This window comes from Dermacentor albipictus, chromosome 4 (assembly GCF_038994185.2).
Source record: "Dermacentor albipictus isolate Rhodes 1998 colony chromosome 4, USDA_Dalb.pri_finalv2, whole genome shotgun sequence".
NCBI lineage: Eukaryota > Metazoa > Arthropoda > Arachnida > Ixodida > Ixodidae > Dermacentor > Dermacentor albipictus.
Genome location: NC_091824.1, coordinates 88,791,758 through 88,817,665, shown reverse-complemented (window position 1 = coordinate 88,817,665; position 25,908 = coordinate 88,791,758). Strand labels below are relative to the sequence as shown.

Sequence of the window (25,908 nt, the reverse complement as noted above, 5' to 3'; positions counted from 1 at the left end):
TAAGACACGATTAGGTCACACTGCTCGAGCCTTCCCATTTAATCCTATAACTAGTCCAAGCTAAGCGAAGGCATCGTGGTATTTATTGGCTTACGCTTGGCATCTGGGCAAACTGCAGTGAAGCGTATCATCGTCGATGAGACGTGATCTGCAAGAACATTCGTAGAAGGCGACTTTCGTAATATGCACTAGAATCGAGTGAAAACGTTTGATTTCTCGGGGGCATCGCCAAGCATTGCCGCTTGCGAGGGGCCAGACGTACTCGCTTCACACAGTCCGGTGAAAGGAGGAAAGCAGCGGCAGGTTCTTTCTGCCTTGCTTCCCCGCCTACTTCATGAAAAGATCTAAAGACGATGTAGCACATTACCATAAATTTACCGATATGGTGATTAGGGCTACTAGCTTTCTTATGACGTCTTCTATTGTTTGCTTCCTGAGCAGTAATCCTTTTAACAGTGCAATTACCCGTTACTGCGCAGTGGAGGCCATAATCGACAAGCTTAAGGAAATGGTGGAAGAATTTGTTCCCGACAAAGGCAAGGCGAAAATGCTCCTCGAGAAGATAGAAGACGCTCGTGAGTGTGTTAACATGACAGAGGGAATGAGAGAAGAGATACTGAAGCAGGTGAGTACTGGTTATACGACGCAGCAAGTTGCAACCTCGTGCAAAAGTTCCAGCAGTCGCCGCGGCGCATCGTTCAAGCACAGTTATGCAAATTGAACTTTGGTATAACTAGAGACTCTTCTTTTGCCCCGTGATGAATGTGATATTCATTGGTATCCACTTTAAAACAGGGCGGAGACAGATAATCAATTAGGCTGGTTGTTTTAATAATGGTCTAGCCTAGCCTTTTGTCACTCTGATCTCCATTTTAACTTTTAGAAACTTTATACACAATGTTGTACCACTAGCTACATATGCGATGAATCCGATTCTATCGAGCTCTTCCTTTCCTTTTTTGCCACCAATACTCTAAATGTCTCTTATTCATCTCGATGGTGCACATTCCCTACGGGTCTCAATGGGTGAAAATCTTAGCAATTGCATTACGATGTGCCGGGCGGTTTCCGGGCTTTCTTTTTGCAGCGTACACATGTCTCATCCTGTTGGGCACATTTGCTCCAGTATGTTTTTGTCCCCAGGCAGTCAACTCCAGTCTCAAATAGCAAAGCACTGCCGCTTGAGTTACCACATAAATTTGGCGTCCTGATTTCATTCTCGCCGTTGTTGCAAATCTCCATGCCCCCTTTCTTTGTTTTCATCATTTGCATTAAATTTAAGGCCTCTGTTTTTCCAACTTTATTTTTCATGATTCTTGGATGTCTATTTGCACTTCCAATTACCCTGTACTTCGTCGCAAGCTTTCTTAACCTCATTCTTCATCCAATGTCCACGCTTTTGAGGTGCAGATTTTCGCCAAACTTAAGCCGGCGGTTCTTTTCATCCATGTTCCTTAGTCTGTCTTCAAAACTAATTTCGCTCTGTGCTTCTGCGACTTCGAAATAAGCCCAACCCACCCCCCGCTGTGCCACAGTCAGTGGTTATACGCTCTCCTTGCGGCAGAGGGCTGCGTCCCGCTCACAAAGGCACATGTGGCGTTTGTCAAGCACGCTTGAATGTTTACGCCGACCAGGACGTGTGTATGCAGCCCGTCGTGTGCCTCCAGCGGTTGCTGCGAGATGCTTCAGAACAAAATATTAGAGTGTCCCGCTTCTAATGCACGGCGCACGTCGCCAGTGAGGGAGTATCCTCTACTTCGCCTGCGGTGTACGACGCTTGACGAATGTCTGTCGACCAGCGGCTGTGAGTCTCGGCACGATCCAGCGTATCGCGTCTTCCTTACTTTTTCAGAAGAAAACTAACTTGGCTTCCTGCTTATAGAATATCTTTCTTTGTTTATGAGTGATAAAACATAGGCCATTAGTGCTCCTATTTTTAACATTCCTTTAGTAGCGTGACCCGCAGTGACCGGCCGTACTCTGTTTTTTTTTGTTATTGTTCTGCTTTATTCTTTGAGATTTGTCTTCTTGTTCTTTCGTTCTCTTTTCCTATGTTCCCGTCTTCCATTTCTATGTTTATGTCTTCTGCTTTCTGATGAGTAGGCAGGCATTGTGCCGCTTCCGATGGCTCTTGTGAGCCTGCTCCTTACTTCCCCGTTCCTCTCTTTTAAGTGCATATATGTTATCAAACCAAATAATACTAAATAATAACCATTCCTGTCGTAGTGCAGTGCCTGATCTCAACATGTCCATTTTTCGTGAAAGCTCTGTCGCCTACTTGGGTTGAAGCGGTACGTAATCTCCGCATTTTATCGCCAAAAGAAAGGCAGTATATACAGTAATAACTTTTAAGTATTAAGGAATTTTTAACAATCGCCTGTTGTAGATGAAATAGCTCTAGTCCTTGAGCTGAATTATTCAGAGAGGCGGACATTACTTTCTCTAGAACTCGAAATATATATTCAAGTTTATAATTAAAAGTCACTAATTACCTTCTTAATCAACTAGTTTATGGCACATATAACAGCTTACGAGATATAGCTTGTGAGTTTGCGAAGCATATCTACTTCGAGTCAATTTCTAGAATTACACCAGTTTGGAGATATGCGCCATCAAACTCGACGTAAAAATGCGCTCTTGTGCCACTTACTTTTTTAACAAAATGCTCTTTTGTACATTGAAGCACAAGAGTAACTGGTACGCCCATGTATTTCGTCCAACAGTTTGGGAAATTATTTCTCAGGACTGATGTAATCCAGGAAATTCATTTCAAGAGGACACATCTTGGAAACTAAAGGGGGTACAATTCGTACACTGTAATATGTGGCGTAGAGTAATTAAGTTATGTAGTCATATCTTAACTAACTGAGCATTTGTGTCGATTGCTCGTGCTATTAATGTGAACCTATTCGAATGTTCAAGCTCAGCGACAAGAAGTATATCTGCCACTGGCTATTTATAAAAATCCCTTCAAAGAGATCCCCCCGTAGATAGGGATATGTGCTATGGTTTCGTCACAACCACAACAGTTGCAGGCACGCCTTCTATCATTCAGGTGCGATGTCCCGACATATGCACATAAAGTCACCAGATACCTGCGGCACTTCTTAAGTATAACTGGACCCAGTGACCGCGTCCGAATGCATGGTGAACGCTGAAATGAATGCTCGCGCATCAGGTGTTATTCTTTTTCCATACCTTTCAATTTCTTCCCAGTACCCCTCCCCTAGTGTAATAAAGCAGCTGCAACTTATGGACGTATTCCAGAACCATCACTTTCAGCGATACTATCGCCTTCACGTGGCGTAGTACTCAACCAGCCAATCCGCTCATGCAATTCTGCTCAGTCAGCCAATGAGCGTGCGCTAGATCGCCGAGGTGATAGTATCGCCCAATGTTTTCGTCCCATAATAGGTCTCCTGGTTAACCCACTCGCCTTGCTTTCTTGCTCTCTGTCTCTCTTTTCTCTTTTCTTTCTCTCTGTATCTTTTCGGCGGCAAGGCCTTCCATTCCTTCCAGTACTCAAGTGAACCTTACAATCCCAGGACTTCAGAAAAAGTCGGACTTGCCATCATCAGCGCTCAAGCAACTAACTTTACTTCTCTTGTACGAGAAATACAGCGACTGCACACACGTCTACACTGATGGATCAACTACATCAACCAGTTCCGGCGGCGCTCTAGTTATACCAGCAATGAGAATAACCAAGCGGTTCAAGACTTCCCATGTCACTACGTCTACAGCTGCAGAGCTTGCGGCTCTCCGCGATGCGCTTCAAGTGATAAATGCTGAAAGTCCTAGAAAATGGGCAGTCTTCTGCGATTCAAGGCCGGCCTTGCAATGTGTGCAGTCGTTTCTCCGACATGGGACTCACGATCAGCTCACGTGCGAAATCGCGGAACTTGTCCATCACTTAATAGAAAAAGGCCATGATATCTCTTTTCAGTGGATACCAGGTCATTGCGGTATCATTGGAAATGATGACGCCGATAAGGCACTTCGGACGTCCAACCACGAAAACCGCTGCGTCCCCATTCCTCTCTCAAGGACCGACGCCGCGAGGCAACTTGGCATTCTAGCGCGCACGATCTCCTTGGCAGAGTGGAACACCGCACATACAAGGTGCACAAGACTGCACAGACTAAACCCGTCATTTCAACTCAAACCTCCAGCGGGTCTACACCGACGTGAAGCGTCTCTTCTGTGTCGGTTATGGCTTGGAGTTGCCTTCACGAATGCCTACTCAGCACTAATTGGAATGGCTGATACTCCTGCATGTGATGTTTGCGGATGCGAGGAGAACATTGACCACTTATTGTGCCATTGTCCTCAATTTCAAGCACAAAGACAGTCTTTGTCCAACACATTGAGGAAACTAGATGATCGTCCTCTGAATGAACAGACCATATTAGAGCACCGTCCCGACAGATCATCGGCTCAGAAGGCAGTGACGGCACTTTTTTGTTTTTTCAGAACTTCTGGTTTGCTCGAGCGACTTTACCTGAAGTGCTGCCCTCACACGTGTCTACATCTTCTCTCTCCCTTTTTTATCTTCCCCTTCTCCCTTCCCCCAGTGCAGGGTAGCCAACCAGACTACTGACTGGTTAACCTCCCTGCCTTCCTGAATTCTACTCTCTCTCTCTCTTTTCGTCGCAACTCTTTCTCGTTTCAGAGGTTCGTGAAGCCAATTCTAGCTAATGGTGGCGCGCTTGTGGCTTGAAAGCCAGGTTTTGCTGATTGTTCAGTTGACAATGACAATGATTTGCGTTTTTCTCAGCCGCAGTGTTGGTGACAACAACGGAGCGAGACATATACAGCGGCATAATAACAAAAAATGTATTTTTTGTGTGTGTGTGTTCAAGCGAAAACTAGCTAAGGCTGCTCCGTTTTCTCTTAGCTGAGTATCTGAATAGTAGCTTGCGGGCTCATTTACTGGGAGGAGCGGTTTCGTAGGTTACTCTGAAAAATTTTTCGCAACTCGTAGCATACACTGATAAAGTAAGTGCTCTTAATCCAGGCCACAGCTGCACCAAAGAATCGTCGAGTGCGGTTAGAGGTAACCACGAATTTAACTTGTGCAATACAAGTTGAAGTATGGGACAACAACAGGGCTCAAGGTGGTTCATGTAGTCGTTCTACACACTGCGATAAACGCACTTATTGCCCTTCCCTTATTGTTGCGCTGTCCCTAATGATTAATGGATTTTATTTCATCTCTTCCCCAATGGAATGCGCGAAACAACTACGCAAAGTGTACGTAACGGTTAATGATCATTTTGCAGTTAACGTGTTCGTGCTGGCCATAAGAATGTATTGCGCGGTGAGAGACCTAACAGATATCACTTGTTTGTGTCCTCTTCCATGTTCAGCTCATTGAAGGCATGGTCCCGACCTTCGCAGAATGTCGCGACAGGGCCAAGGATATGACGGAACCCGAGCAAAAGAAATCTGCTGTGAGTATCGGTATTAGACTAGCCAAAAAAGAAAGTTTGATGTTATCTGGATGGGTTAGCCTAATGACAGGCATCGCATGTCACTTCTGGTGACATTGGAAAGTATAAATAAAGGGACTGAGAGTGGAAGAAGAAAGAGAAACAGCAAAACACACAGAGAAAAATGCATAAATGTGTGCGGAATAGTCTACCGTGAACATTTTTTACAAAACCGCATTGAGGCCTTTATGCGGCAGGACTAGGTCAACTGATCCATTCTCTTATTGTGGCGAGACAAATACGATTAGAGGACGTTGCATGCGCTTTTCACTTTTTCCCGCTTCATTATGAAAAATAAATGCCGGGGTTTTACTTGCCGAAACCATGATATGATTATGAGGCACGCCATAGTGGAGAACTCCAGATTAATTTTTGACCACCTGGGTTTCTTTATAGTGCACCTAAATTGAAGCACGCAGAGTACTACTGCACTTCGCCCTATGAGAATGCGGCCGCAGCGGCGGGGAAGGAACCAACCACGTCGAGCTCGACAGTGCGACGCCATCGCCTCTAGACTATCACGGCGGGTGCCCCCTTGTTTATCTAGAGAGCACTAGCCCTACCTAATTAGCAGTCCTGAATGAATTCATCAATTCGGGACTTGGTTAATCACATCAACATGCAACCTTGAAGCAGTAAGGCGTTAGCAACCGTAAATGTTTAGGCACTGCTCTCAGTAACAAAAGTTTCAAATATGTTACTGCCAGTATTACCCAACCTAGCGCTCTTTTGTCATTTCTTTCTCCATTGCTTTCCCACGTGTAGTGTAACATTGGTACCTTTTTGTGAATATTTTTGATAATTCGCACCGGTTTGCAAACTACGCTTTGCACTTCCTCGTGTAGCACCTCTGTGTGATGGCTTTAGCTGGATTGCAATTTAACAATAATGTCGCTTTTTTATTTACAAGATAATCACTTATTTCGTAGCATACATAATGCTCGCGAAGCATGATAACTTTCTTGCCCACATCCATATCTAATTATCAAATAACGCCATAGTCGATTGAGCACTCCTCAGGGTGACAGCGCGGCAGTGTCCAGAAGCATTCGCAGGTTAGTTCCTGCTGAGTAAAGCAGGTAGGAAGTTTCTGAACAATTACACACGTATTTTTGACCGTCTTTCCTTGAGTAGACTTGTTTTGTGCGATATCGTGCTGTGAGCATGCTTTTTCTACTCATATTCTCTCGCGTTTTTATTACAAATGAGGAATTTTTCATATTAATTATTTCCCCGTTTCTTTCATCCCATTATCGAGCATGCCAGTTTTAAACTGGCTGAACTCCATGTGTTTCTCTCTCCTTTTCGTGCTCTGCATAAAAAAATGGAAAATATATACAGCTTCCACCATAATTAACCCCAACACACCTTAAGTACCTTCTCGCTTCTCCTGCAAACGATGCTTTAGATTTGCTTAGCTTAATGCGTCTTCCCTCAAAAGCACTCATTTTTTTTCACTTCCGAGCAATCTTTTGCCTAAATTAAGCCACCAAAGATGTACCTGCGTTGTTCTGGTTAAGTTTGACGATGGCTGTGCACGATGCCAGTCAATAAGCATGCTTTTAAATCGTGCAGTCAAGAATGATTGGAGCCGTGCAATCGTCCATAATGTAACGCTTGATAGACTAATTTAACCTATTATTTTATTACTTCTCAGATGAAAGAGTGCTTCAAGGAGAAAGCGCAGAAATTCAAGGTAACATTTTTTAAAATTATTTATATCTGAGGCACCTTATCCCTGTTTGCAACTTCTAAACCATAGTTATATATGTTATATTAAGACTACGCAGCCTCACTTCAATTTTCGAGTTTTAGTATGTTGATCTATTTTATTTCAAACTGCAGTGATATATGAATTTCGGAAAGGTTGAAAAATGCGTACTCGGAAAACGCATTCAATCAACTGTAAATGGTCTTTTTATTTTCTTGCATATACTTGACGATCATTTTTAAGTTTCATGGAATTTTTAAAATTCGCCTGTTGCCGCTAACGTAATTCTAGTCCTTGAGGTGGATTGTTCCGGGAGGTGGGCATTACATGCACAAAAAATCTAAACGCATATTCCAATAATAAGCAACAAAGTACTAATCAACTTCTTAATTATACTTTATGGTGCATATAGCAATTTAAGAACTGTAGCCGCTGAGATCGTCAGCCTTATCCACTCGGAAATAATTTCTCGAAAAACACAATTTTGGACATATGCGCCATAAAACTAGCCGTAAAAAGGCACTGTTGGTCCAGTTACTTTCTTAAAAAAATGTTCTTTTGTGAAGTGAAGTACAAAGGTAACTGGAACGCCCGTGTACGTTTTGTCTCGCACTTAGGGAAATACGATGAGCAAAACGAGAATAAGGTGAAAGCGGGAGCCAGCGTTTCCACAAGTGCACTTGTCTTTTTCTAGGCAAGTCCTGAAAAAGACAAGTCCGCTTGTCGAAATGTTGTCTCCCGCTTTCACCTTGTTCTCGTTTTGCTCATCGTCTTGAATTTCCATGTCCCACCTTCCCCCTGTTTTACTTTGGGAGATCGTATCTCGAAAGTGGTGTCATCCTGGAAGTTCAATTCAAGTGCATGCGTCTGGCAAACTCACTGGTTACAAATTATAAATTGCAATATGTAATTTATTTAGTTAGGAAGTTAATTAGTCAATGTTGTTAATTTGCTTTCTCGTAATCGTAATGTCCATCCATTCGAATAATCCAGCTCAACGACAAGAACCATGCTATCTGCCACAGGCGACCCTTAAAAATTCCATAAAACTTAAAAATGATCACCTAGTAGTGTGGAAAGGATCGCTGCCACTGCGCAAGCATTCTTGGATCTTCGCTGTATGATGACAAATAATGAGTAGTGCGAGAAAGTGACGAGAAAATGACAAGTTGTCTCAAATCAATCAACACTTATTTGATGTCGGTTGGACATTTTTTGTTAAATTGCCATAGGGCCAATTGTCACCGGTGGATAACATGACTTATGTGTTTTTGTAGTGATTTCAGAATAATAACTCACGCTCAATCCGACATTAAAATTTATGCCCGGTTTTTCCGACCCTTTGAAGAGGCGTAGCCTCAGCAGCCTGAATCCGTGATGCCACCCAGCTACACTTCGATGATTAACTTGGTAACCCGACGCACCGCGGCAGGAATAGCGATCTATACTTGAACATGGCTGGAAGAAAAGACAAAATAGAGGCAAACGGCAATGCTGCGAATGGCATTGAAGATGGGTTTATAGTAATAACTGAGCATGCACGAGTACAGAATTCTGCCAAAGTTTGCATAAACAAGACCCCATTGTAGTACACTCTTACTCTAAGAAAAATCCCGCATGGTCGCCATCTAAGAACGTTGCCCCGAATTGAAACGACACCTGTAGCGGCGAATCATCCATAGCGGCAATCATATGAGTGCTGAAACTTGCACAATCGAACAATAAACAAACGTAGGCCATAAAATAGGAAAGCTAGGCACATACGTGTACCTAGTCCTGTTTAGTTGTCGTCGTCCTTAGGCGCATTACACTTTAATTATGCTCTACCGAGTCAACCAACTAGCTGTGTCAAAACTGCATGACCCATAAGGAAATGTTATTCTGTCATGCAAGGTAATGCTTTCTTTCCGTTTGTTATGAAAGAAAGAAGAGTTCCGCTCATTCGTAAGCGTCACCAAGTCACGAAATACGTGTTCCTTCGAGTTCGGTTTCCTTTTTGACTGACTGCGAAACAGTGTTTCTGAGAAAATGAGATCTCTTCTTCAGCCTAAAATTTCTTGGGGGTGTATGAGAAATCTTTATTTTTAACAAGTCACCTCCAAACTGGCGGATTTCCGCATTATTTATTCGCAATTCCGAGAGTAAACAAGGATTTCACTACTGTCTGGATTTACAACGCATCTGAATAAATATACGGAGCACTATTACAGCAGAAAATTTAAGGAGTTCAAGGAATTCGCAAATAATTAGGCGTAAAAAGTGCCGCCTCGAGAAGGGTAGGACAGCAGAGATACGAGCGGCGCCGCGTAGCTACATGGTTCTCCGTGCGTATACTGTATCCAGGCGCTGTGCGCCGATTTCTGCGCAAACAACAAATCCAACTTCCCGCAATGTTGGAAATTACGAGCGACGTTTTCATAAATAATTGATTCACCGTAAGCTCGTAGCTATATTTGAAAGTTCTTTGTGAGAACAAGTCAGCGCACGCTTGAGAAGAAGGGGAACCGAGGGGCTCAATTTTATTGATTATAACCAGACAAAGCCAACAGACAATGAAGCCAAGGAAAGCATCGGGGAAATTAGCTGTGGGGTAAATTTAAACGTAGAAGATAACAAAAAAGCAAAGTGAAAATGAAAGTGAACGAAAAGATAATTTGTCGCCGGTGGAAGCCGAACCCACAACTTCCGCATTCCGCGTGCCTTGCACTACCAGTTGTGCTATGCCGATGGCTATCGATTCGTCCACTGACTTCGATATTTATGCTTAGTAAATGTAGCCATAGAAGTGTTAGCCAGTGCCACTCAGAGCAATGCTCCGCCCACACGCACTTGTGTGATACTAATATGTTCAGGGATAATGTAGTCATCTTCTGCTTTCTACTTCGCTAAAATAATATATATATACATATATGTATGAAACGTCTGTGGTTTCATAATGGGATGACGCTGAAATACGCGTAGGTGCTCGTTGGCGTGCAATGTGCGTAATGGATAAGCACAATTTCTCCGCAGGAAATCACTGGAATGACGGAAGAAGAAACTACGATGCTTCAGAAAACCGAAGTGAGTGTCAGCCACTTGTTCAACTTTAATTCATTCATCGTACTGGTTGAGTGCACATTCCTTATAGCAGAGATAGCTTGAAGTAGCCCTGAAGATGAACTTGCAGGGTTTACGTCCCAAAGAAACATTTGCGCTTTCAGAAACACCATAGTACGGGGCTTCGGATAATTTGCACTACCAGGGCTTCCTTAACATAAAGTGTGTGCTCGCGTACACAGAGCCTCACTTTGTGTACGCGAGCATTTTGGTATTCAGTTGCAATCGGAGCGCACACTGCAGCAGCCGCGGATTAAACAGGTCACCTCGTACTCAGTGAGAGAATGCCTTTAAGTCACTGAGCCGCTATGGTGCGTAAATATTCCTACGTTACATGTATTAATAACAGGGAAATAGATGGTGGAACAAGCTGATGCGGTTATCAGGCAAAGGAAATGCACGAATGACACGATGAAATGAAAAATACGCATTGTCTGGGGTGGGCATTCCCTGCTATGGATAGGTCCCGAAAATAGGCGCCTATTCTAAATGCTGGTAGCATGTTAAACGTATGCGAGCCTACGAAAGAACGCAGGAGCACGGGGAGCGAACTGCGTAAGCAAATTTCTCATAACTATGCAATAATGCTGCAGATCACCCACATTCAAATGACCAATACACACATAAAATGTGGTACCGCCTCATTCTTACACGAGCTATACATTAAGTTGCAAGGCAGCAATCTCTGTAATAACAATACAAGCAAGGCGTAGCCAATATCACTTAATATCCTGAATTGCTAGTAATGTCATCATAAAAGAGTGGTCCCTTGTGGTAAAGAAATCATTATAGTATTGCTTTACTTCAACAGAAATACATAAATATTTTAAAAACAATATGCCGAATACACTGAATACCATGCATGTCCTACTCAGCTGTAGCATTGTTCTTTTTAAGAAAGTACAGATATTTGCGATAAGTTTAAGTTCAGGCAGAACGCCAACCGACCGTAGCTGTTTCCGCTTTCCTAACCAATAACACATGAGTAACATAAATGTGGTTCGTAGTTCATAACTGGTTTATGTGGTGATCTCAACTTTTACGTAATATGTATAATTCTGTCCTGTACTAGCAGTGTATTACATGTGTTGTGTGTTTTAGCTGCTCAAAATATTTGACCTTACATATGCGTACGAGTACATGCACAGAACATTGCGACTCATGTACTGTTGAACTGCATATTTTTTATTCATCCAGTTTTCTACTGGGTGTCATATTTTGTGTCGCTATTCTGCCTTTTTACTCAAATTTGTTTCTTTTGCTAAGTGACAAGGAGTAGCCGGTGCCACCATAAAAGCGCCAACCTCTCCTAATATTCATTTCATATAAAAAAAAAAACGAGAGAGCAACGCATACGGCTCACAAGCCGGCATGGTTCTTAATGAACGAACCTTGCGAAAGAAGCCGTGAAATGCATGCCTACATTCTATATGTATACCCTGTCTAGAAGGGACCGAAACAAACACAAAAAAGCAACGTTTTGACGCACTAATAAAAAAAGCATAAAAAATCACGCCTTTCTCTTCTATAATCTCACCAATCTAACCCTACAATGCTATCTTATTATGGTGTTCTTTGTGTCGTCCTATATTGTTCTTGCAGAGTACAAATATTTTTATTTTCTTTTTTTTCAGAATTGCATTAGCGAAAAGTTTCAGCTTTGAACCTTGGGGAATGTCGACAAAGCTGTAGGTTCAACTTTTATTGACCGACACCAGGTTGCATTTTGCCGGCCAGTAAGATTCCATGCAATAAAGTTTGAAAGAAAGAAAATGCAACGTCAGTGATGTAACTTTTTCTTATCGCGCACTTCACAAACAGGAAAAAAAACGAGGCCTGTATTTCGTAATGATTGTTTTCAATAAGTAGTTATGTCTTTAGCGCCCAAAAACTCAATACTGAATTGCGAGGGACGCCAGCTACGGAATAAGTTTGACAGCCTCGGGGCTTTCTAACTTGCACGCAAAGCGCAGTACACCATCGTATTTGCATTCCGTCCGCATCCAAAGGCGGCCGCAGCAGCCTTAAATCAAACTCAGTGACTACAGCGCTCGGTCGATCGATGAATTCCATAGCTACTTGGCTGCCACGGAGGGTACTTATGCTTTGTATTCATTCTTTTCTTCATTCAAATGACTGGTTCGCACGTTGACGCGCGCGACGGACCTCACGGCACGACGGGCGATCAGAACTATATCGGGAATGAATAGAACTGAAGGAAGAGATTCCTACGATGTTTGATCCCGTAAGACGCTGTCATGCGTCACGGGGAATAAAATAATGCGACTCCCGGAACCTCTTGAGGGCATATCCATGTAACCTGACAAGGCGTACTCTGGGACATGCTGGTTCTCTAAACTAAACTTTCACCCCGAAATTTGTGGGCAGAGGTTTTGAAAATTATTATCACACGTACCTGGACCCACTAGTAAAGAACGTCGTAAAAGTGGCATCACCTTAAACCTTATCCGAAGCGTCCTTGAGGTTATGACGGCTCATTTCACGGTTACCGAGGCGATTGTTTGTATAAAAAGAATGACGCTAAGCGAGCCTCATTGCAGCGTTTAATTTATTCTGATGTCGCTTCAATTGTGACGTTAGCGCAATTGAGTACCGCTTCTATTACGCCAACAATGAACCGACATTAAATCCTTTTCCTTGCTGGCAGCTAGTAAAGCACGTTTATGCGAACATTTAATAGCCCGATATGAGCAAAGCACGAGAATGTGACGAACCGGGGTGTTCACTTCCAGCTTACAGCCCACGTGTGCGTCGCCGTCCCATCTTGTTCTTGGCCTCTTCGCGCTGCTGAACGCTATCAACGATTCCGAACCAATGGGCCCGCCTTCAAGTCATAACGTAGCACACATCCAATAACATCAAGCGCATAGGTTTCACTTACTTTACCTACATTTTACACTCAGAACAAAACTTTTTTTCCTGAGGCCATAAAATAACGTCACAGACTTTGCCTACACTCCAAAACAGGGAATATTCTAGAAAGTGCGGCGTGCCTGTGATAATGTTCAATTCGTCTGTCGAATGTCGTCAAACGAGTTACTGAAATTAATTTCTCATTGGTGGCAGAAGCTTATATAGGGAAACAAAGAGGTAAAACATACTGAAGTGTGTTAATACATAGCCGCTCTGCAATACCAAAGATTAAAGCACCTCTTACCGTATGAGCAGGTTTGATAAACTAGAAAACGCGAGAGAGAACGAAAGTCAGGTGGAGACGCTATTTTTTCAAGGCCAGCTCATCATGACGTCATAAACGTTGACGGTTAACACCACAGACTTAGTTAATAGCTTGTCGGTATAGAGGGCACACGCGGTACTCTAAAAGAGCTAACGAGTGAAGTTTGCAAGTATCCGTATCTTTTATTTCTCCCCGATTAACCAAATACAATAAAGTAAATTGAAGTACGTGACGTTTCTATGACATGCATACCTGCACTGACATTTCAGCATCGAATTAAAGAAAGAAAAGAAACTTTGGCTTCCATTTCCTTTTCTGGTAATTAACTTCCCGATGCGAAAAAACCGAAATCAAGGCATGCGAAAACAATCTGTCACTCTGAACTTTACATGTAATTATGTTTAGTGCGTGTTCCTTTAAAGCAGAAGAACTGAAGTAAGGATTGCCAAATTTCATCTTCTCGACTACAGAGGTAGTAACTAGCTTTGTGCTCTTACACGAATATAGTTTGTACGCGATAAATGTTTGCCACATTAAGGTTATACTCATGTAGTGTTATGAATGAAGTTTTCTCGATGCTACATAGCAATAGGATGAAAAAAAGTCAGCGGTTTGATGCCTTTTTAACACGGAATACATGCATAATATTTCGACCCGCGAAGTGCAACTACTGTTCACATGAGAATAAAGATAAAGCGCTATCGTTCACAGTGAGGAAATGCCCCATTTTAAGGCGCGATGGTCAGGATAGACACAAAACAATAAGCAAAATTGACGGAAGTATGACGGACCCTTACTTAAGACCAGCTTCACTACATGAAAGGTCGAATTTAGGTACAGACCACGTGTGTACAAAAATGAGGATGCCACTCAGTTTTCCGGTATATTCACGAACTCATTGCTGACTTTTTAAAAATTTTTGGGTATTTTTTTAAAGATTTCGTGGGCTCTTTCGGAAAAGAAAAATAACTGCTAATGACTTAGGTTGGTTTAAAATCTGTTATCGGTCATTTCTCAACATGCTTCAGAGCTCTCGCATTCACAGCTTATCGACGACGTAAGTCAATTGAAGGTTAGTTATCTAAAGGTAATAAATAATTACTTGCGTGAAATAAAAAATAGAACTTCATGACCGGGACAACATCCACGAACAATGAACAAGATCCATCAAAATAGAGTGATTGCCTTTCGTGTAAGGCCCTCCATCATTTTAATGCGATTAGCATTCTTAAGGTACTTCCCGTACTTTTTAGGGACCGTACCGTCCGCCCATTCATTCAGTCATGGTTTCATCCATAGGCTAATGAGAAGCGCATCGGCCTTTTGCGCGGAGGGAACAGGGTTCGAAACCAACCGGTGGAACGACTTGGGTCAATGTGTTTGTGGCACTGGGTATGTGGCACTCGGTATGTACCACTGTTCAATGACCCTCATTGATGCCAACTTCATAACTGGCAACAATTTGCGACTGTGGATGTGCCGAACATGAATGGACATATCGAACGTGAATATCGGTAGCGGAGTAAGTACAATAGGGTATGCACCGCTTCGCAACGACCTTCTTTGACTACTTCCTTCGTCCACTTGAGTCACCGTGTATGTGACGCTCTTAAATGAACCAACTTGGATTACTGGGCCCTTGTCGCTGGTATGTGTCGTTCTTCACTGAAAAAAAAAATGTGGCAGAAACCATCTCACGATGGCTGTCAATGGTAATGCGTTGGCATTGACTTAATATAGCGACACAGCATAGCGCCGCCGCCGCGAAGCTTGGGGTGGCATTCGAGACGTAAGGCGCACCGGTGCGTACGAGCACTCAGGAATGCATCATGCGGCAACCGAGCTCCTCTTTTAAGGGACCTTTTTCGTCATTGTATAGCAGCACATTCCTACTGGCACATACCTAGTTACCCAAGTTGGCGCCAAAGACGTTGATTGAAGAGCGGCACAGACCTACAGGCCCATACTTAGTGACCCAAGCTAGCATCGAAGAGGTTCCATGAAGACTAGCACAGACCGCGTGGCACATACACAGTGCTCAAAGATGGCGTGAACGAGTTTTTTCGAACAGCGGTGCCTACTCAGTCGAACATCTATACAGTGACTCATGAAGGCGTAGAACAGCTTCGTTGAAGAGAGGTACGTATGTCGCAATGGAACTCACTCAGTGACGAAAGTTGTTCCGATTGTTACTTTCGAACCCTGATGCTTCAGCACGGCAGCCCGATGCACTAGCCATTCAACCACGGACTACCCAGAGACTCAGGTAGGCGGGAAAACGCTTAGATATAAGCATACAAACATTGATACAAGCAAGCATAGACAGCCCGCGGAAAGTGCATGAACTATCCTAAGAATTCTAACGCATTAATAAGCATGCAATCCCTATTATTATTGAAAGCAAACCTCTATAGTTTCGCGAAATAACAAATCTGCTACGTTATCAAGCGTATATTGCAGAAGAGCATTAGCCAATGCCATTGCTTCCTATATATCGCGACACCGCGTTGCAGGTTGCCTTGATGCTCGTCTCCGTGCTCCCCCGTATTTTAAGCCTAGACACGCCGATGTCTCCGTTCAAGACGAAGTCCCCGCCGAAGGTGAACCTGGGCCACAAGTGCAGCTGGTAGTGCAGAAATTGCCACCTACAGAGCCGGTGGTGGGTATCGAATGCTCTCAGCCACTATACGATGTGAAGGTTAGTGCAGTTTCACTGAACGACACTGCAGTAGAGTAATTTGGCACCGTCATTGACTCGGAGCTGTTCATTCAATGACCTTTGAAATTTGATGAAGGAGGCTGAATCAAACCACCACGGTGGGGCTGTGCATAAACGCAGGCAATGTGAACCTCATTCATCGCCATGCATATCGCGTCCAGGCAACGGCACCGGAGTTCAGCGTAGCCATTCGCAGCAAGGCTAAGCTTAGATACTTTGCAACTGTATATTGTGATACAGATACAGGAATATGGAGGTTATAAGTATTTGAAATACAGTTACACAGTACAAGCGGATAACTTTTATCCGATAAGATCCTTGCCATTTGTACTTCAGCTAAATCGATACATCATTTAATTTCCCATTGTAGCTCCGCTATGGAGGCCGCTGTAAGTTTGCAGGTGGTGGAAATTTCTTATCTCCCGCCAACTGATTTTCTTTCTTTGAAGTTTCCTCTAATTACCAGTAACAATAAAAATTATATTCCATCTAAGTACCGTATGGTAATTCCTCAACATTCTACGGGGCTGGCCGGATGCTTAACAGATAAACATAAATTCGCTGTGCAATCGGCGAGTTTTTTTCATGCTGCATATACCATCGCTAGGATGTGCTGCTTTGCGGTTCCTTGATAAAGCGGGTCAGTGCCTTATATTGCCACGTGTTCGCTTGTGTGCTTTTGTAGTTGACGCACATCAAGCTTCAGTGCATAATGTGCATATCACACACTAAACAGGTCGGAAGTGTTTTATGGACACTAACATTTTTTTAGTGACTATGCCATCCCATATAATATCTTTTGATGCGAAAGTGTCAAATGGCCCATTTAACGCAAAAAACCGTCGTCTGTCGTCTGTAGCAGCAAAAGGGCACCTAAACTCGCACGGCTAGCGGCTGCGACGCCACGTCATGAGCTGCGCCTCAACAGAGCAGAGCGGTCGAAAGGGGACACCAGCTGCTGCGTTAGCGCCTCAGCTGTTGCGTGAGGGGAGAGGGCATCGCCACGTTGGTGGCATGCGGCGTTGACAACGCAGCTTGCTTGCTTGCTGCCTCGGACAGCGCGTACCACTATGGTAAATTACTCGCAGCGCAAAACTCTAAGGTTGATCAGCCCCGTTCAGCTAGACAGTAAAGCTTTCGCATTCATAGCTCATAAGAAGTGCATAGGCGTCCTCGGATATTTTCTATAGCTCAGTAAATGGCAGTAAATATAGTTCAGGATATAAGGGCATCTAAAGACCCACACACACCAAAAGCTTGAAAGAACGAGGCTGACGATGTGGCACACCCATTTTCAAAGTGCATGCTCAACTCAATATAATTGTGACCGTCGTCACGACAAGGACATAGCGGGTTTGCACCAATCTTCAGAGTTCCTTTAACTTTATGGGAAGGTTGGAGTTTAAGGTGGAGCAGTAGGCGCAGCTAATGTAGGTCTTGCAAAACGCGCATATTAATTCACTTTGTGAGCATCGTCCCACAAAAGAAGAGTATATACCGTTCATCAACAGATAATGTTTCATATAAAGTAGCATGTCGACTATCATAAGCGGCTCTCAGCTTTTCGGTAGAGGCTTAAAGGAAAAGTTGTCGCAAACGGGTGCGTGAGATATTGGAGATTATGCGAATTCAACTCGTCCTTCGTATTCTCTTGAGGCGGCATCGCAAAATGAGAAAACGTTAGCAACTATCGAGAAACGTTGACTCACAGTGTAGAAAATGCACAGATATGGCGCTAGACTGACCAGTAAAGATTACGGTAACAGATATGTCGACAAAATATTAGCAACGGATGTTGAACCTTATATCCTATGTAGAGAGGGAGGAGGAGGAGGGAAGAGAAAAGTAGAAGGCAGGGAGGTTAACCAGAATAACGTCCGGTTGGCTACCCTACACCGGGGGAATGGGAAAGGGGAAACAAAGATCACAGGGAGAGAGAAGAGGGAAGGAAAGAAGGAAATTGCGGCGAGTTCGCTGACGCGTGTGGTCTTACAGAAATTGTATTAAAAGTCACAGATGGTCGCACAAACCCGTCGTCTTTAAGAAAACCAAAAGCGCCTTCACCGCTTTGTGGGCCGACGGGCGATGGGGGCGGTGTTCTAGCAGCACTTGCACAGAAAGTGGCCGATTGTCCAGTTTTTGGAAAGCTTTGACAAGTTCTTGTCTCTCTGGGGCATATCTTGGACAGTGGCACAGCAGGTGGTCGACGTTTTCTTCGGTGCCACAGACCTCGCATGCTACGCTGTCAGTCATTCCACTTAATGTAGAGTATGCCTTTGTGAAGGCCACTCCTAACCAAAGGCGGCAGAGAAGAGCAGCTTCACGTCGAGGAAGTCCAAGTGGAGGTCGGAGTTGCAGGGAGGGGTTTAGTCGATGCAGTCGCGTAAGTCGTAAGTTTGGCGAGTTCCACTCCGTCCCTGTGAGACTGTGTGCCAGGTGTCTAAGATGCCTTGCAGCGTCAGTCCTCGAAAGCGGAATTGGAACGCTGTGCTCTTCTTGATGTGCTGTGCGAGCAGCGTTATCGGCAGAATTATTTCCATTGATGCCACAGTGACCAGGTACCCATTGAAAAACGACCTCGTGACCTTTTTGTTGGACATCATGGTAAAGTTTCACGACTTCGTATGTCAATTGGTCATGACATCCGTGTCAGAGAACTGACTGCGTGCACTGTAATGCCGGTTTTGAATCGGAGAACACAGCCCATCTTCTAGGTCTTTCACAATCAATCAACGCCAGTGCTCGACGCCGGGCCGTTAGTTCTGCCGCCGTTGAGGTAGTGACATGCGATGTCTTGAACCGCAAGAAATGCTATCAAAAGATATATATATATATATATATATATATATATATATATATATATATATATATATATATATATGATAATTCAAAGCGCAGAGCCATTTACAGCACCATTGGATGATCGTTACGATCTTTGAACATGTGACCAGGCTGCCATTCAGCGCCTTCTGGCTTTCCCCTTCCCATTAGCGGACGGCGTGCCGAGTAAATGCAGAACAGCTCGCTTTTCGACTCTTCGTGGATTATTATTCACCAAGAATGCAACGCTTTCAACTGAAATAGCAAACAAAACATTATTACAGGTGATAATTCATACATGACTTTATTTTAGTCTGTTGGCACTGAGCAAATCCTCCAAGTCCGCTCTTGCACATCACCGAATAAAGCAAACACCACATAACGCGTACTCCTTCATCTTCTATTTCCTTGCAAAGCAGGTGAGTGTTACCACATCACTACTGTGTGACCCATCGTGTCATTTACGTGCAAGCCATTTGTCTAATATATTACTGACAGTGCCATTAAAAATGTCTCTATATTGTTTCCCCAAAGTCTCGTAACAGTCAGTTCTTTGGAACATGCAAGAAAATGATGTATAGTCCCCTGAGATATACAAGCCATGGGAACAGCCGCAACAGCATATACATAAAAACCTGTGGGCGTACTTTCGTTTTAATTAGGTCGTAATTAGTTCGGGAGTTTCGTGTACTTCAAAAGTAATCAAAATTCGGTGTCCAACGTGCCTTGATGCTTAGCGCTTCAACAAAACTGCAGTAGAATAATTTTTTTTTTGCTTTACGTGCTCAGAACGATAATTTGCAGTGAAGCAACACCTTTATGGTTACTCTGCTTTCCAACAGAGTCAAGAAAATTTCTTTGCACGGCAGAGGTTCACGGTTTATCACCGTGACAGCATGCTCAGTCAGTTTCGATAACATACACGCACGATACCTTACTAGTCCTTTCCTCCTGTTAATAAAGCGGGGATTATCAGTCGCAGAACCTTATTTGAGAAAGGCTGCAGTTCAGTGACATCAAAAGTGCATGAAAGACAACTCAATATTTCTGAACCCTGTCACGCTTGTAACTGTTCCTGCCACGTTTATATCGTTGTTAAAGATCTGTTGTTCGAGGCTGAGTACCCTAATCTGTAAATATCCTAATCTATGAAATATTATGTTTCGATCATCAGAAGACGACCAAGAAGTCAGAAAGACGAACGCTACAATAACTCGGATCAACAAGAACAAAAACAATGCTCCTGTCTTCTTCTTATGCTGCTTCTTTTTTTCTTATAAGCACCATTGTCGGTACCGCTAATTGTGTCTCTTCTTCTCGCACGTTCGGCTCATTCGATAGAGAATCGTTCCGAACAGCCGTGAATTATTTCCCATTCTTAGTTGTTATTTCCACGTATATACTTTCTATATGTATTTTTTCTTTTATTTGAAATCTTTCACTCCGTTGTCACTACATGTGGCCACTTGCTTCCCATGAGTTATCGATCACTCATCGAACCATTAGAGCGACCATTCCCAATTTTGCACAATCTAAGTGTATTTATATGGCGTGCATCGTTTAATAATGATCGCTTACTCAGCTTAGTACTAGTATTAAGAACATCAAAATTGGTTGTTTTGTATATTGATATGACGCAAGTTCTAAGCTGAAGTTTAAGAAAATATATAGGCGCACTGGACCTTGATGTACATTTTCGTTTGAGCTGATCAATGCGCAGATATGCCACAAGACTAACCAGTACATATTCGCATGAGTTATGGATCACTCATCGAATCATTAGTGCGACTATCTCCAACTTTATTCAATCTAAGTGTTTTTATATAGTGTGCTTCATCTAATAATGAACGTTCCCTCAGGTTTGTCTTAGTTTTGAGCAAATCAAAATCGTTTTTTTTTTACCTTGATGACGCAAGCTATCAGCTGAAGTTAAAAAAAATATGTAGCAACACTACACCTTGACGTACGTTTTTGTTCTAGCTCAAAACTCGAAAGCTCGGATGAGAACAAAAGAAGGACGCCGCTTTACAAAGCACCCAAATGTTTTCTGCTGAGTGTAAGTTCCAATAAGACGTAGGCGTCAAGTTTGTCTGCACATGCGTGGAGGCAAGGAAATAGTAATTAGTATGGAAAGAATTGCGCTGTGGTTCGCGTGAGAAGGGAACGAGGCTCCATTGCCTCTGCGATCGAGTACAACGTGCCACATCTCGGAGTTGCACTATGAGTAAGAGCTAACTCCAGAGCAATGCTCCAGACGGCGCGACAAGTTCGTGGATATCATCTCGCGCGTGTGCGTACCTGGAGCGCAAAGGTCTGGAAGCAATATTTATCATAACGATCAAAGATAGATATCGGTGTCGTGAGGCTTTTTTAGAACTACAGAAGATGAACTGCCTTCTTGCAGGGCCTTGTTTCGATAACGCAATCATTTCCCGCCATTGTAAAGTTACTAGACTGGAAGCTCAGGTGTCAGTGGCCTGAACATATACTTCGAGTGTTTGGTTTGGCGCATGTAGGTGGCTCGTTTCTTGAAGTGATTTTCTTGCCTTGTGGCACAGGAAATTACTTCCGGGGTAGCAGTAACGCACTCTGGGCGTTAGTGTTCGACCAGACTGAAGAGAAGGGCGAGGAATGTTTGACAAGGCTGGTCAAAGTATCTTGTGCGAAACCATATCTTCTTCCCCACGGCCAGTACACTTTCATGTTACTCGATTGGCCGGTATATCGCCCGATAGCCCGATATTGGGGGTGAGGACTTACGGAGTCGCCATTTGTCGGAAGCGCCTCACTTGCGCAGTATGAGGGATAACGCATCGCGCTCCTCATAAGTTGGACTGTCGGCTCTCAGTGAGAACATCGCGCAGGAGGCCTCCTGCGCATTACTGTAAATACTTTCAAAGCGAAGGAAGTTTTTTACTGTCAAAATAATAATCTTAGGCAAACAGAAAATACAGAATGTTTACCGAATACGTACAGTGAACGCCCACTGTGCGTATAGTCGCCGCGATGGAGTCCCCGAACTAGTTTCTTGCGTGAAAGGTAGGCAGTCACTCACAGCAAACTATGAGAAATATGCTCGTATGGTGGGCTGCCAGTATAACCAAATAGCGCTTTGGAGAGTCAAGCATCAAAGCAGCGATCGCATGGGTTCGCTGTTACCGACTGCGCGTCTGCACGCAAGTCCGCGCACAATGTTTCTCTTTCGCTGCGAGGGCGTTTTTGTGCCGTGCCGTGAGCTTTAGGTCGCAGCATATGAGCATTTGACAGTACACAAGTAACCATTGCCGCATGAACACTATGGACACTAATGTGCTTTTACCGTTCCCTTTCCATTCTAGTGAACTTGCCGGCATCGAGCACCAACAAGTTCGTAGACCAAAGCCTCATGACATTAGCCGGGCAGCGCTCACGGGCGAGTGCCTCAGTGCGCGCTTTCTGCTACTCACAGAACATCGTAACCCCGACATAATATCAGAAATCTACCTCGCGGAAGTGTTTGTTGCACACCAGAGTTGCAGCCGATGGCTGCTTGCCGGTCCTAAATTTCGCGATCCATCCAAGCTTCCCGAAGCTTCTTCTCCTGCGGGTACGTGTGAAGGCTGACACTGGGCTCCATTTCGGACGAACTCAAAGGCAGCCACTACCTAGTATAGGAATTTCAAGTGCTGTAAAGCATACACCCGAAGGGGCAAGAACATCCCTACTTAATAAGAACTGCAGCGCAGGTGGGACTTCAAGATTTCGTTTTCAGCTCGCTTCGGCGCTTCCGAAGCAGCTGACGCGGCCGTTGTGTCCACGTGATCCCTCACACCACGTCACGCCCACGGTGGCACCAGATTTTTAAGTGACGGAGCTCGCCCCTAATATATGTGGGTATATATAGCAGCGCCGACCTATATAAGCGCCGCATGGGGAGCAAGAAAGTGGTGCAGTGAGATTGCTTTTGTTTCGTGTATCAAGCAGTAAATCAGTACTGAAAACCTTTAAGTATATTGTCGGCTCATGGGTGTTATAAACCCAGATGCTTCCTAATAAAACAGCTCATCATTTTCGACAGCTCATTGGGTTTCTTATATCATATTTCACTTATCTGCGTTTTTGGCCACTGAGAATGTGCCGCTGGTTATGTGTGTGCCTGGGTCACACAAGCGATATAGAAGCGGTAATTGTATTTAAATAGGTGCTACACTTTGTTTTGCATACATCTCTACCCATTCTTCCCTCGATAAACATTAAACGTAATCTTCATCCTCAGTATACCCCTTTCTTGGCATCTCACAGTGTGCATCCGCACAAACTTAACAATTGATGACTATAAGTAAGTCATGAATTCATTAGGTAATCAATTCATCAATAAACAACTCAAGACACTACAAGCTGAATAGTGTACAACTAAATGCAATTGTAGACATCGCATCAAATTTTAGAGCATTTAATTGGCCTCTCGATAAAAGCTTCACATAACACGGATTTCAGCATGTGTGTCGTATCTGCATAAACGCTTTTCCTGAAAGAAATTCTGGAAGTACGATGACACAAGCGGAGCATCGAATGGAGCATCGATGGTACGACTAGAGCACTCTTGCAGTAGCCTAACCATTCCTCATTTTCGGGCTGCATTGGTTTACTCATTGCGCATGTTTCAATATCTGACTTACTCTACGTGGCACATTTGTATGAATAGATTGCTTTTCAGAGATCTCGTTTTGTTCTAGCTATGGCACGAAATGACCCCTTTTCTGCTTCCTTACAGAAATTCTGGCACGGACAAATTACGCTATTAGGCTAATTTATATATTAATATTTCATGAAGTAATGCAAATCAATAAGCTTATCTTACAAGACACTAAAATACGGTATAGAAATGTACCAAGTTTAGTGCAAGCGTGCGGTAAAGCTATCAAAAATGTCTGCATTTAAGTTAGAGCATTCCGCGTCAGCAATTATGATGGCTCGTTTACCATGAAAGGGCCCGTGAAAAAAAATAAAGGGTGTAGCTGAAGTTGCACATTACTTGACAACAACAAAGTGACAGGAGGCCCAGGACTCAAACTTGTTGATCAGCATAAGAAGTGTAGCTAGAAATTTAATTATAAAAAATGGCTCAGTGTATTTCATGTTTTTCCTGCAATACTCATGTCTAAAGCTGCTGGTGAGAAGACGTGGACACATTTAGTTTAAGCGACGCGCTGTCCACCAGTTCAAAACTCATTTTCTCGATGCCAGTATCTTCAGTCACTAAGCAAAACAGAGCAAACATTCCTTGTGCTAATAATCACTTCACCTATTGAATAAGTGCCATTTAATTTCCTTTTTGCGCATGTCAGTTGCGGCATCTGAGTGTGAATCTGCAGTCTGACATTAACGTAATTTTGTTCACATAAAGTGTACGGCTGTGCGCACAGTTTTTTATCATGCAAAAAATGATGGATTTCACCCTCACTGACGTAATGCAGTTATGCGAGGACGTCTCTATCCCAATTAGTAGACAAGATAAATTTTACACACGAAATAAGTCGTACCGGCTTTCGGCGAGTATCATCAGTGCAGTGTCAGTTGTATATCACGAAAACAATTACTTTTTTCAGAAAAATTCACGCCCAAGGCAATGATATATAGGGTGGCAAGGCTGATCACTCTGGAAAGCTGCACGCAAGATTGCTGGGTGACTGGCCACTCAAGGCACTTTGTGTGTATTCGCAGGCTTCTTTCACACTCAGAAAAACACTTTTATGCAGCACATATTGAGCAACAGAAAGCTGTATCGGGAGTTTTTCATGTCGTTCTACAATTTCCTCGTTGACAATATTAATTTAATTATATTTGAGAATACGAATAATTAGTAAGACTAATGATCTAATTAGGCGAAATGAAAACAATAATTTGAGTATCTCCAAGCAACGGCGAACAACACTACCTTGGTTCCATCCAATTACGTGGCATTCGCATATTTCTAAACTCTGCATCAAGTTAGCTGGGACACCAGGCATACATACAGGAAAAATTTTATAACACTGGCATGACTATGCCATATACCAATTCTCAAGGATTTTGCAAGAAACCGTCCTAGAGACACATAGAGAGTGGTACATTCCCAATCGCCTAAGCATAGTATAAACCAAATATGACAAGTTTAAGTAAACTAAAGGAGCTGCTGTATATCATGCGTTATTTCGTTAAGTATGTCTGGTTTAGTGATACCTACAAAATCCTGAACCTTCCCCCAAGCACACGCATGTTATATGTACAGACGAACAGGTTATGCCGTGACTTACCGTTTCATTTGGCAGAGGGGAAGTGCGTTCACAGGCACGACTAATTGTTTGGCTAACATTCAGTGCTAGATAAAATGCTTGCGAGGACAGACGCGACAGACGAAATTGGATGAAATGGGCGAAGAAAAGGGGTTTTGAAAGCATGTCTACCCGCAATTTAAAAGCTTTTTAAAACTCCACCGTGCTGCTTGTGATATTGTGTGTCAGTTCGTTTTGGTCCATGCCTGCACTGTTCTCTTCTAAGAATGAGCCGTCTGTTCTGAATAGTACCTCAGCTATTGTGAGGCGGTCTATACGTGGTATGGCGGTTACCAGCCGTCATTTGGACGGCTCTGACACCTGATAAAATTTGGTTCATTCTCTGCCGGATAACTTACATTTTCACGCTATACGAATTCATTTCCATACGAAGCTAGCATCCTGCTTCCTAAGGTAAATGAAAAGAAGGGAGTAGCACGGGAAGAAACACCTTTTTTTTTCGTGTGGTATTTGGACGCAGGCGAGGATAAGAAAATGGCGTGCTTATCGATGGCGGCGGCAACTGGAGGCAAAAGCAAAGACATCCCTTATATTGGCGTCAAAATCGATGGCTC

At 43.4% G+C, this 25,908-nt stretch overlaps 2 protein-coding genes across 3 annotated transcripts in view; one reads left to right on the top strand and one right to left on the bottom strand.

The window, feature by feature from the left end:
* Positions 1-12,059, top strand: part of LOC135901185 (uncharacterized) — a 43,712-nt gene extending 31,653 nt beyond the window's left edge. For both annotated transcript variants that reach the window (XM_070537225.1, XM_065430874.1), the window contains 5 exons: positions 480-625; positions 5,370-5,453; positions 7,150-7,188; positions 10,216-10,266; positions 11,937-12,059. In XM_070537225.1, the coding sequence (XP_070393326.1) occupies positions 480-625; positions 5,370-5,453; positions 7,150-7,188; positions 10,216-10,266; positions 11,937-11,966 (350 nt within the window). In that variant the 3' untranslated portion in view covers positions 11,967-12,059. The remainder of the gene's footprint in view (positions 1-479; positions 626-5,369; positions 5,454-7,149; positions 7,189-10,215; positions 10,267-11,936) is intronic.
* Positions 1-25,908, bottom strand: part of LOC135901154 (facilitated trehalose transporter Tret1-like) — a 207,567-nt gene that overhangs the window by 44,044 nt on the left and 137,615 nt on the right. The window lies entirely within an intron of this gene.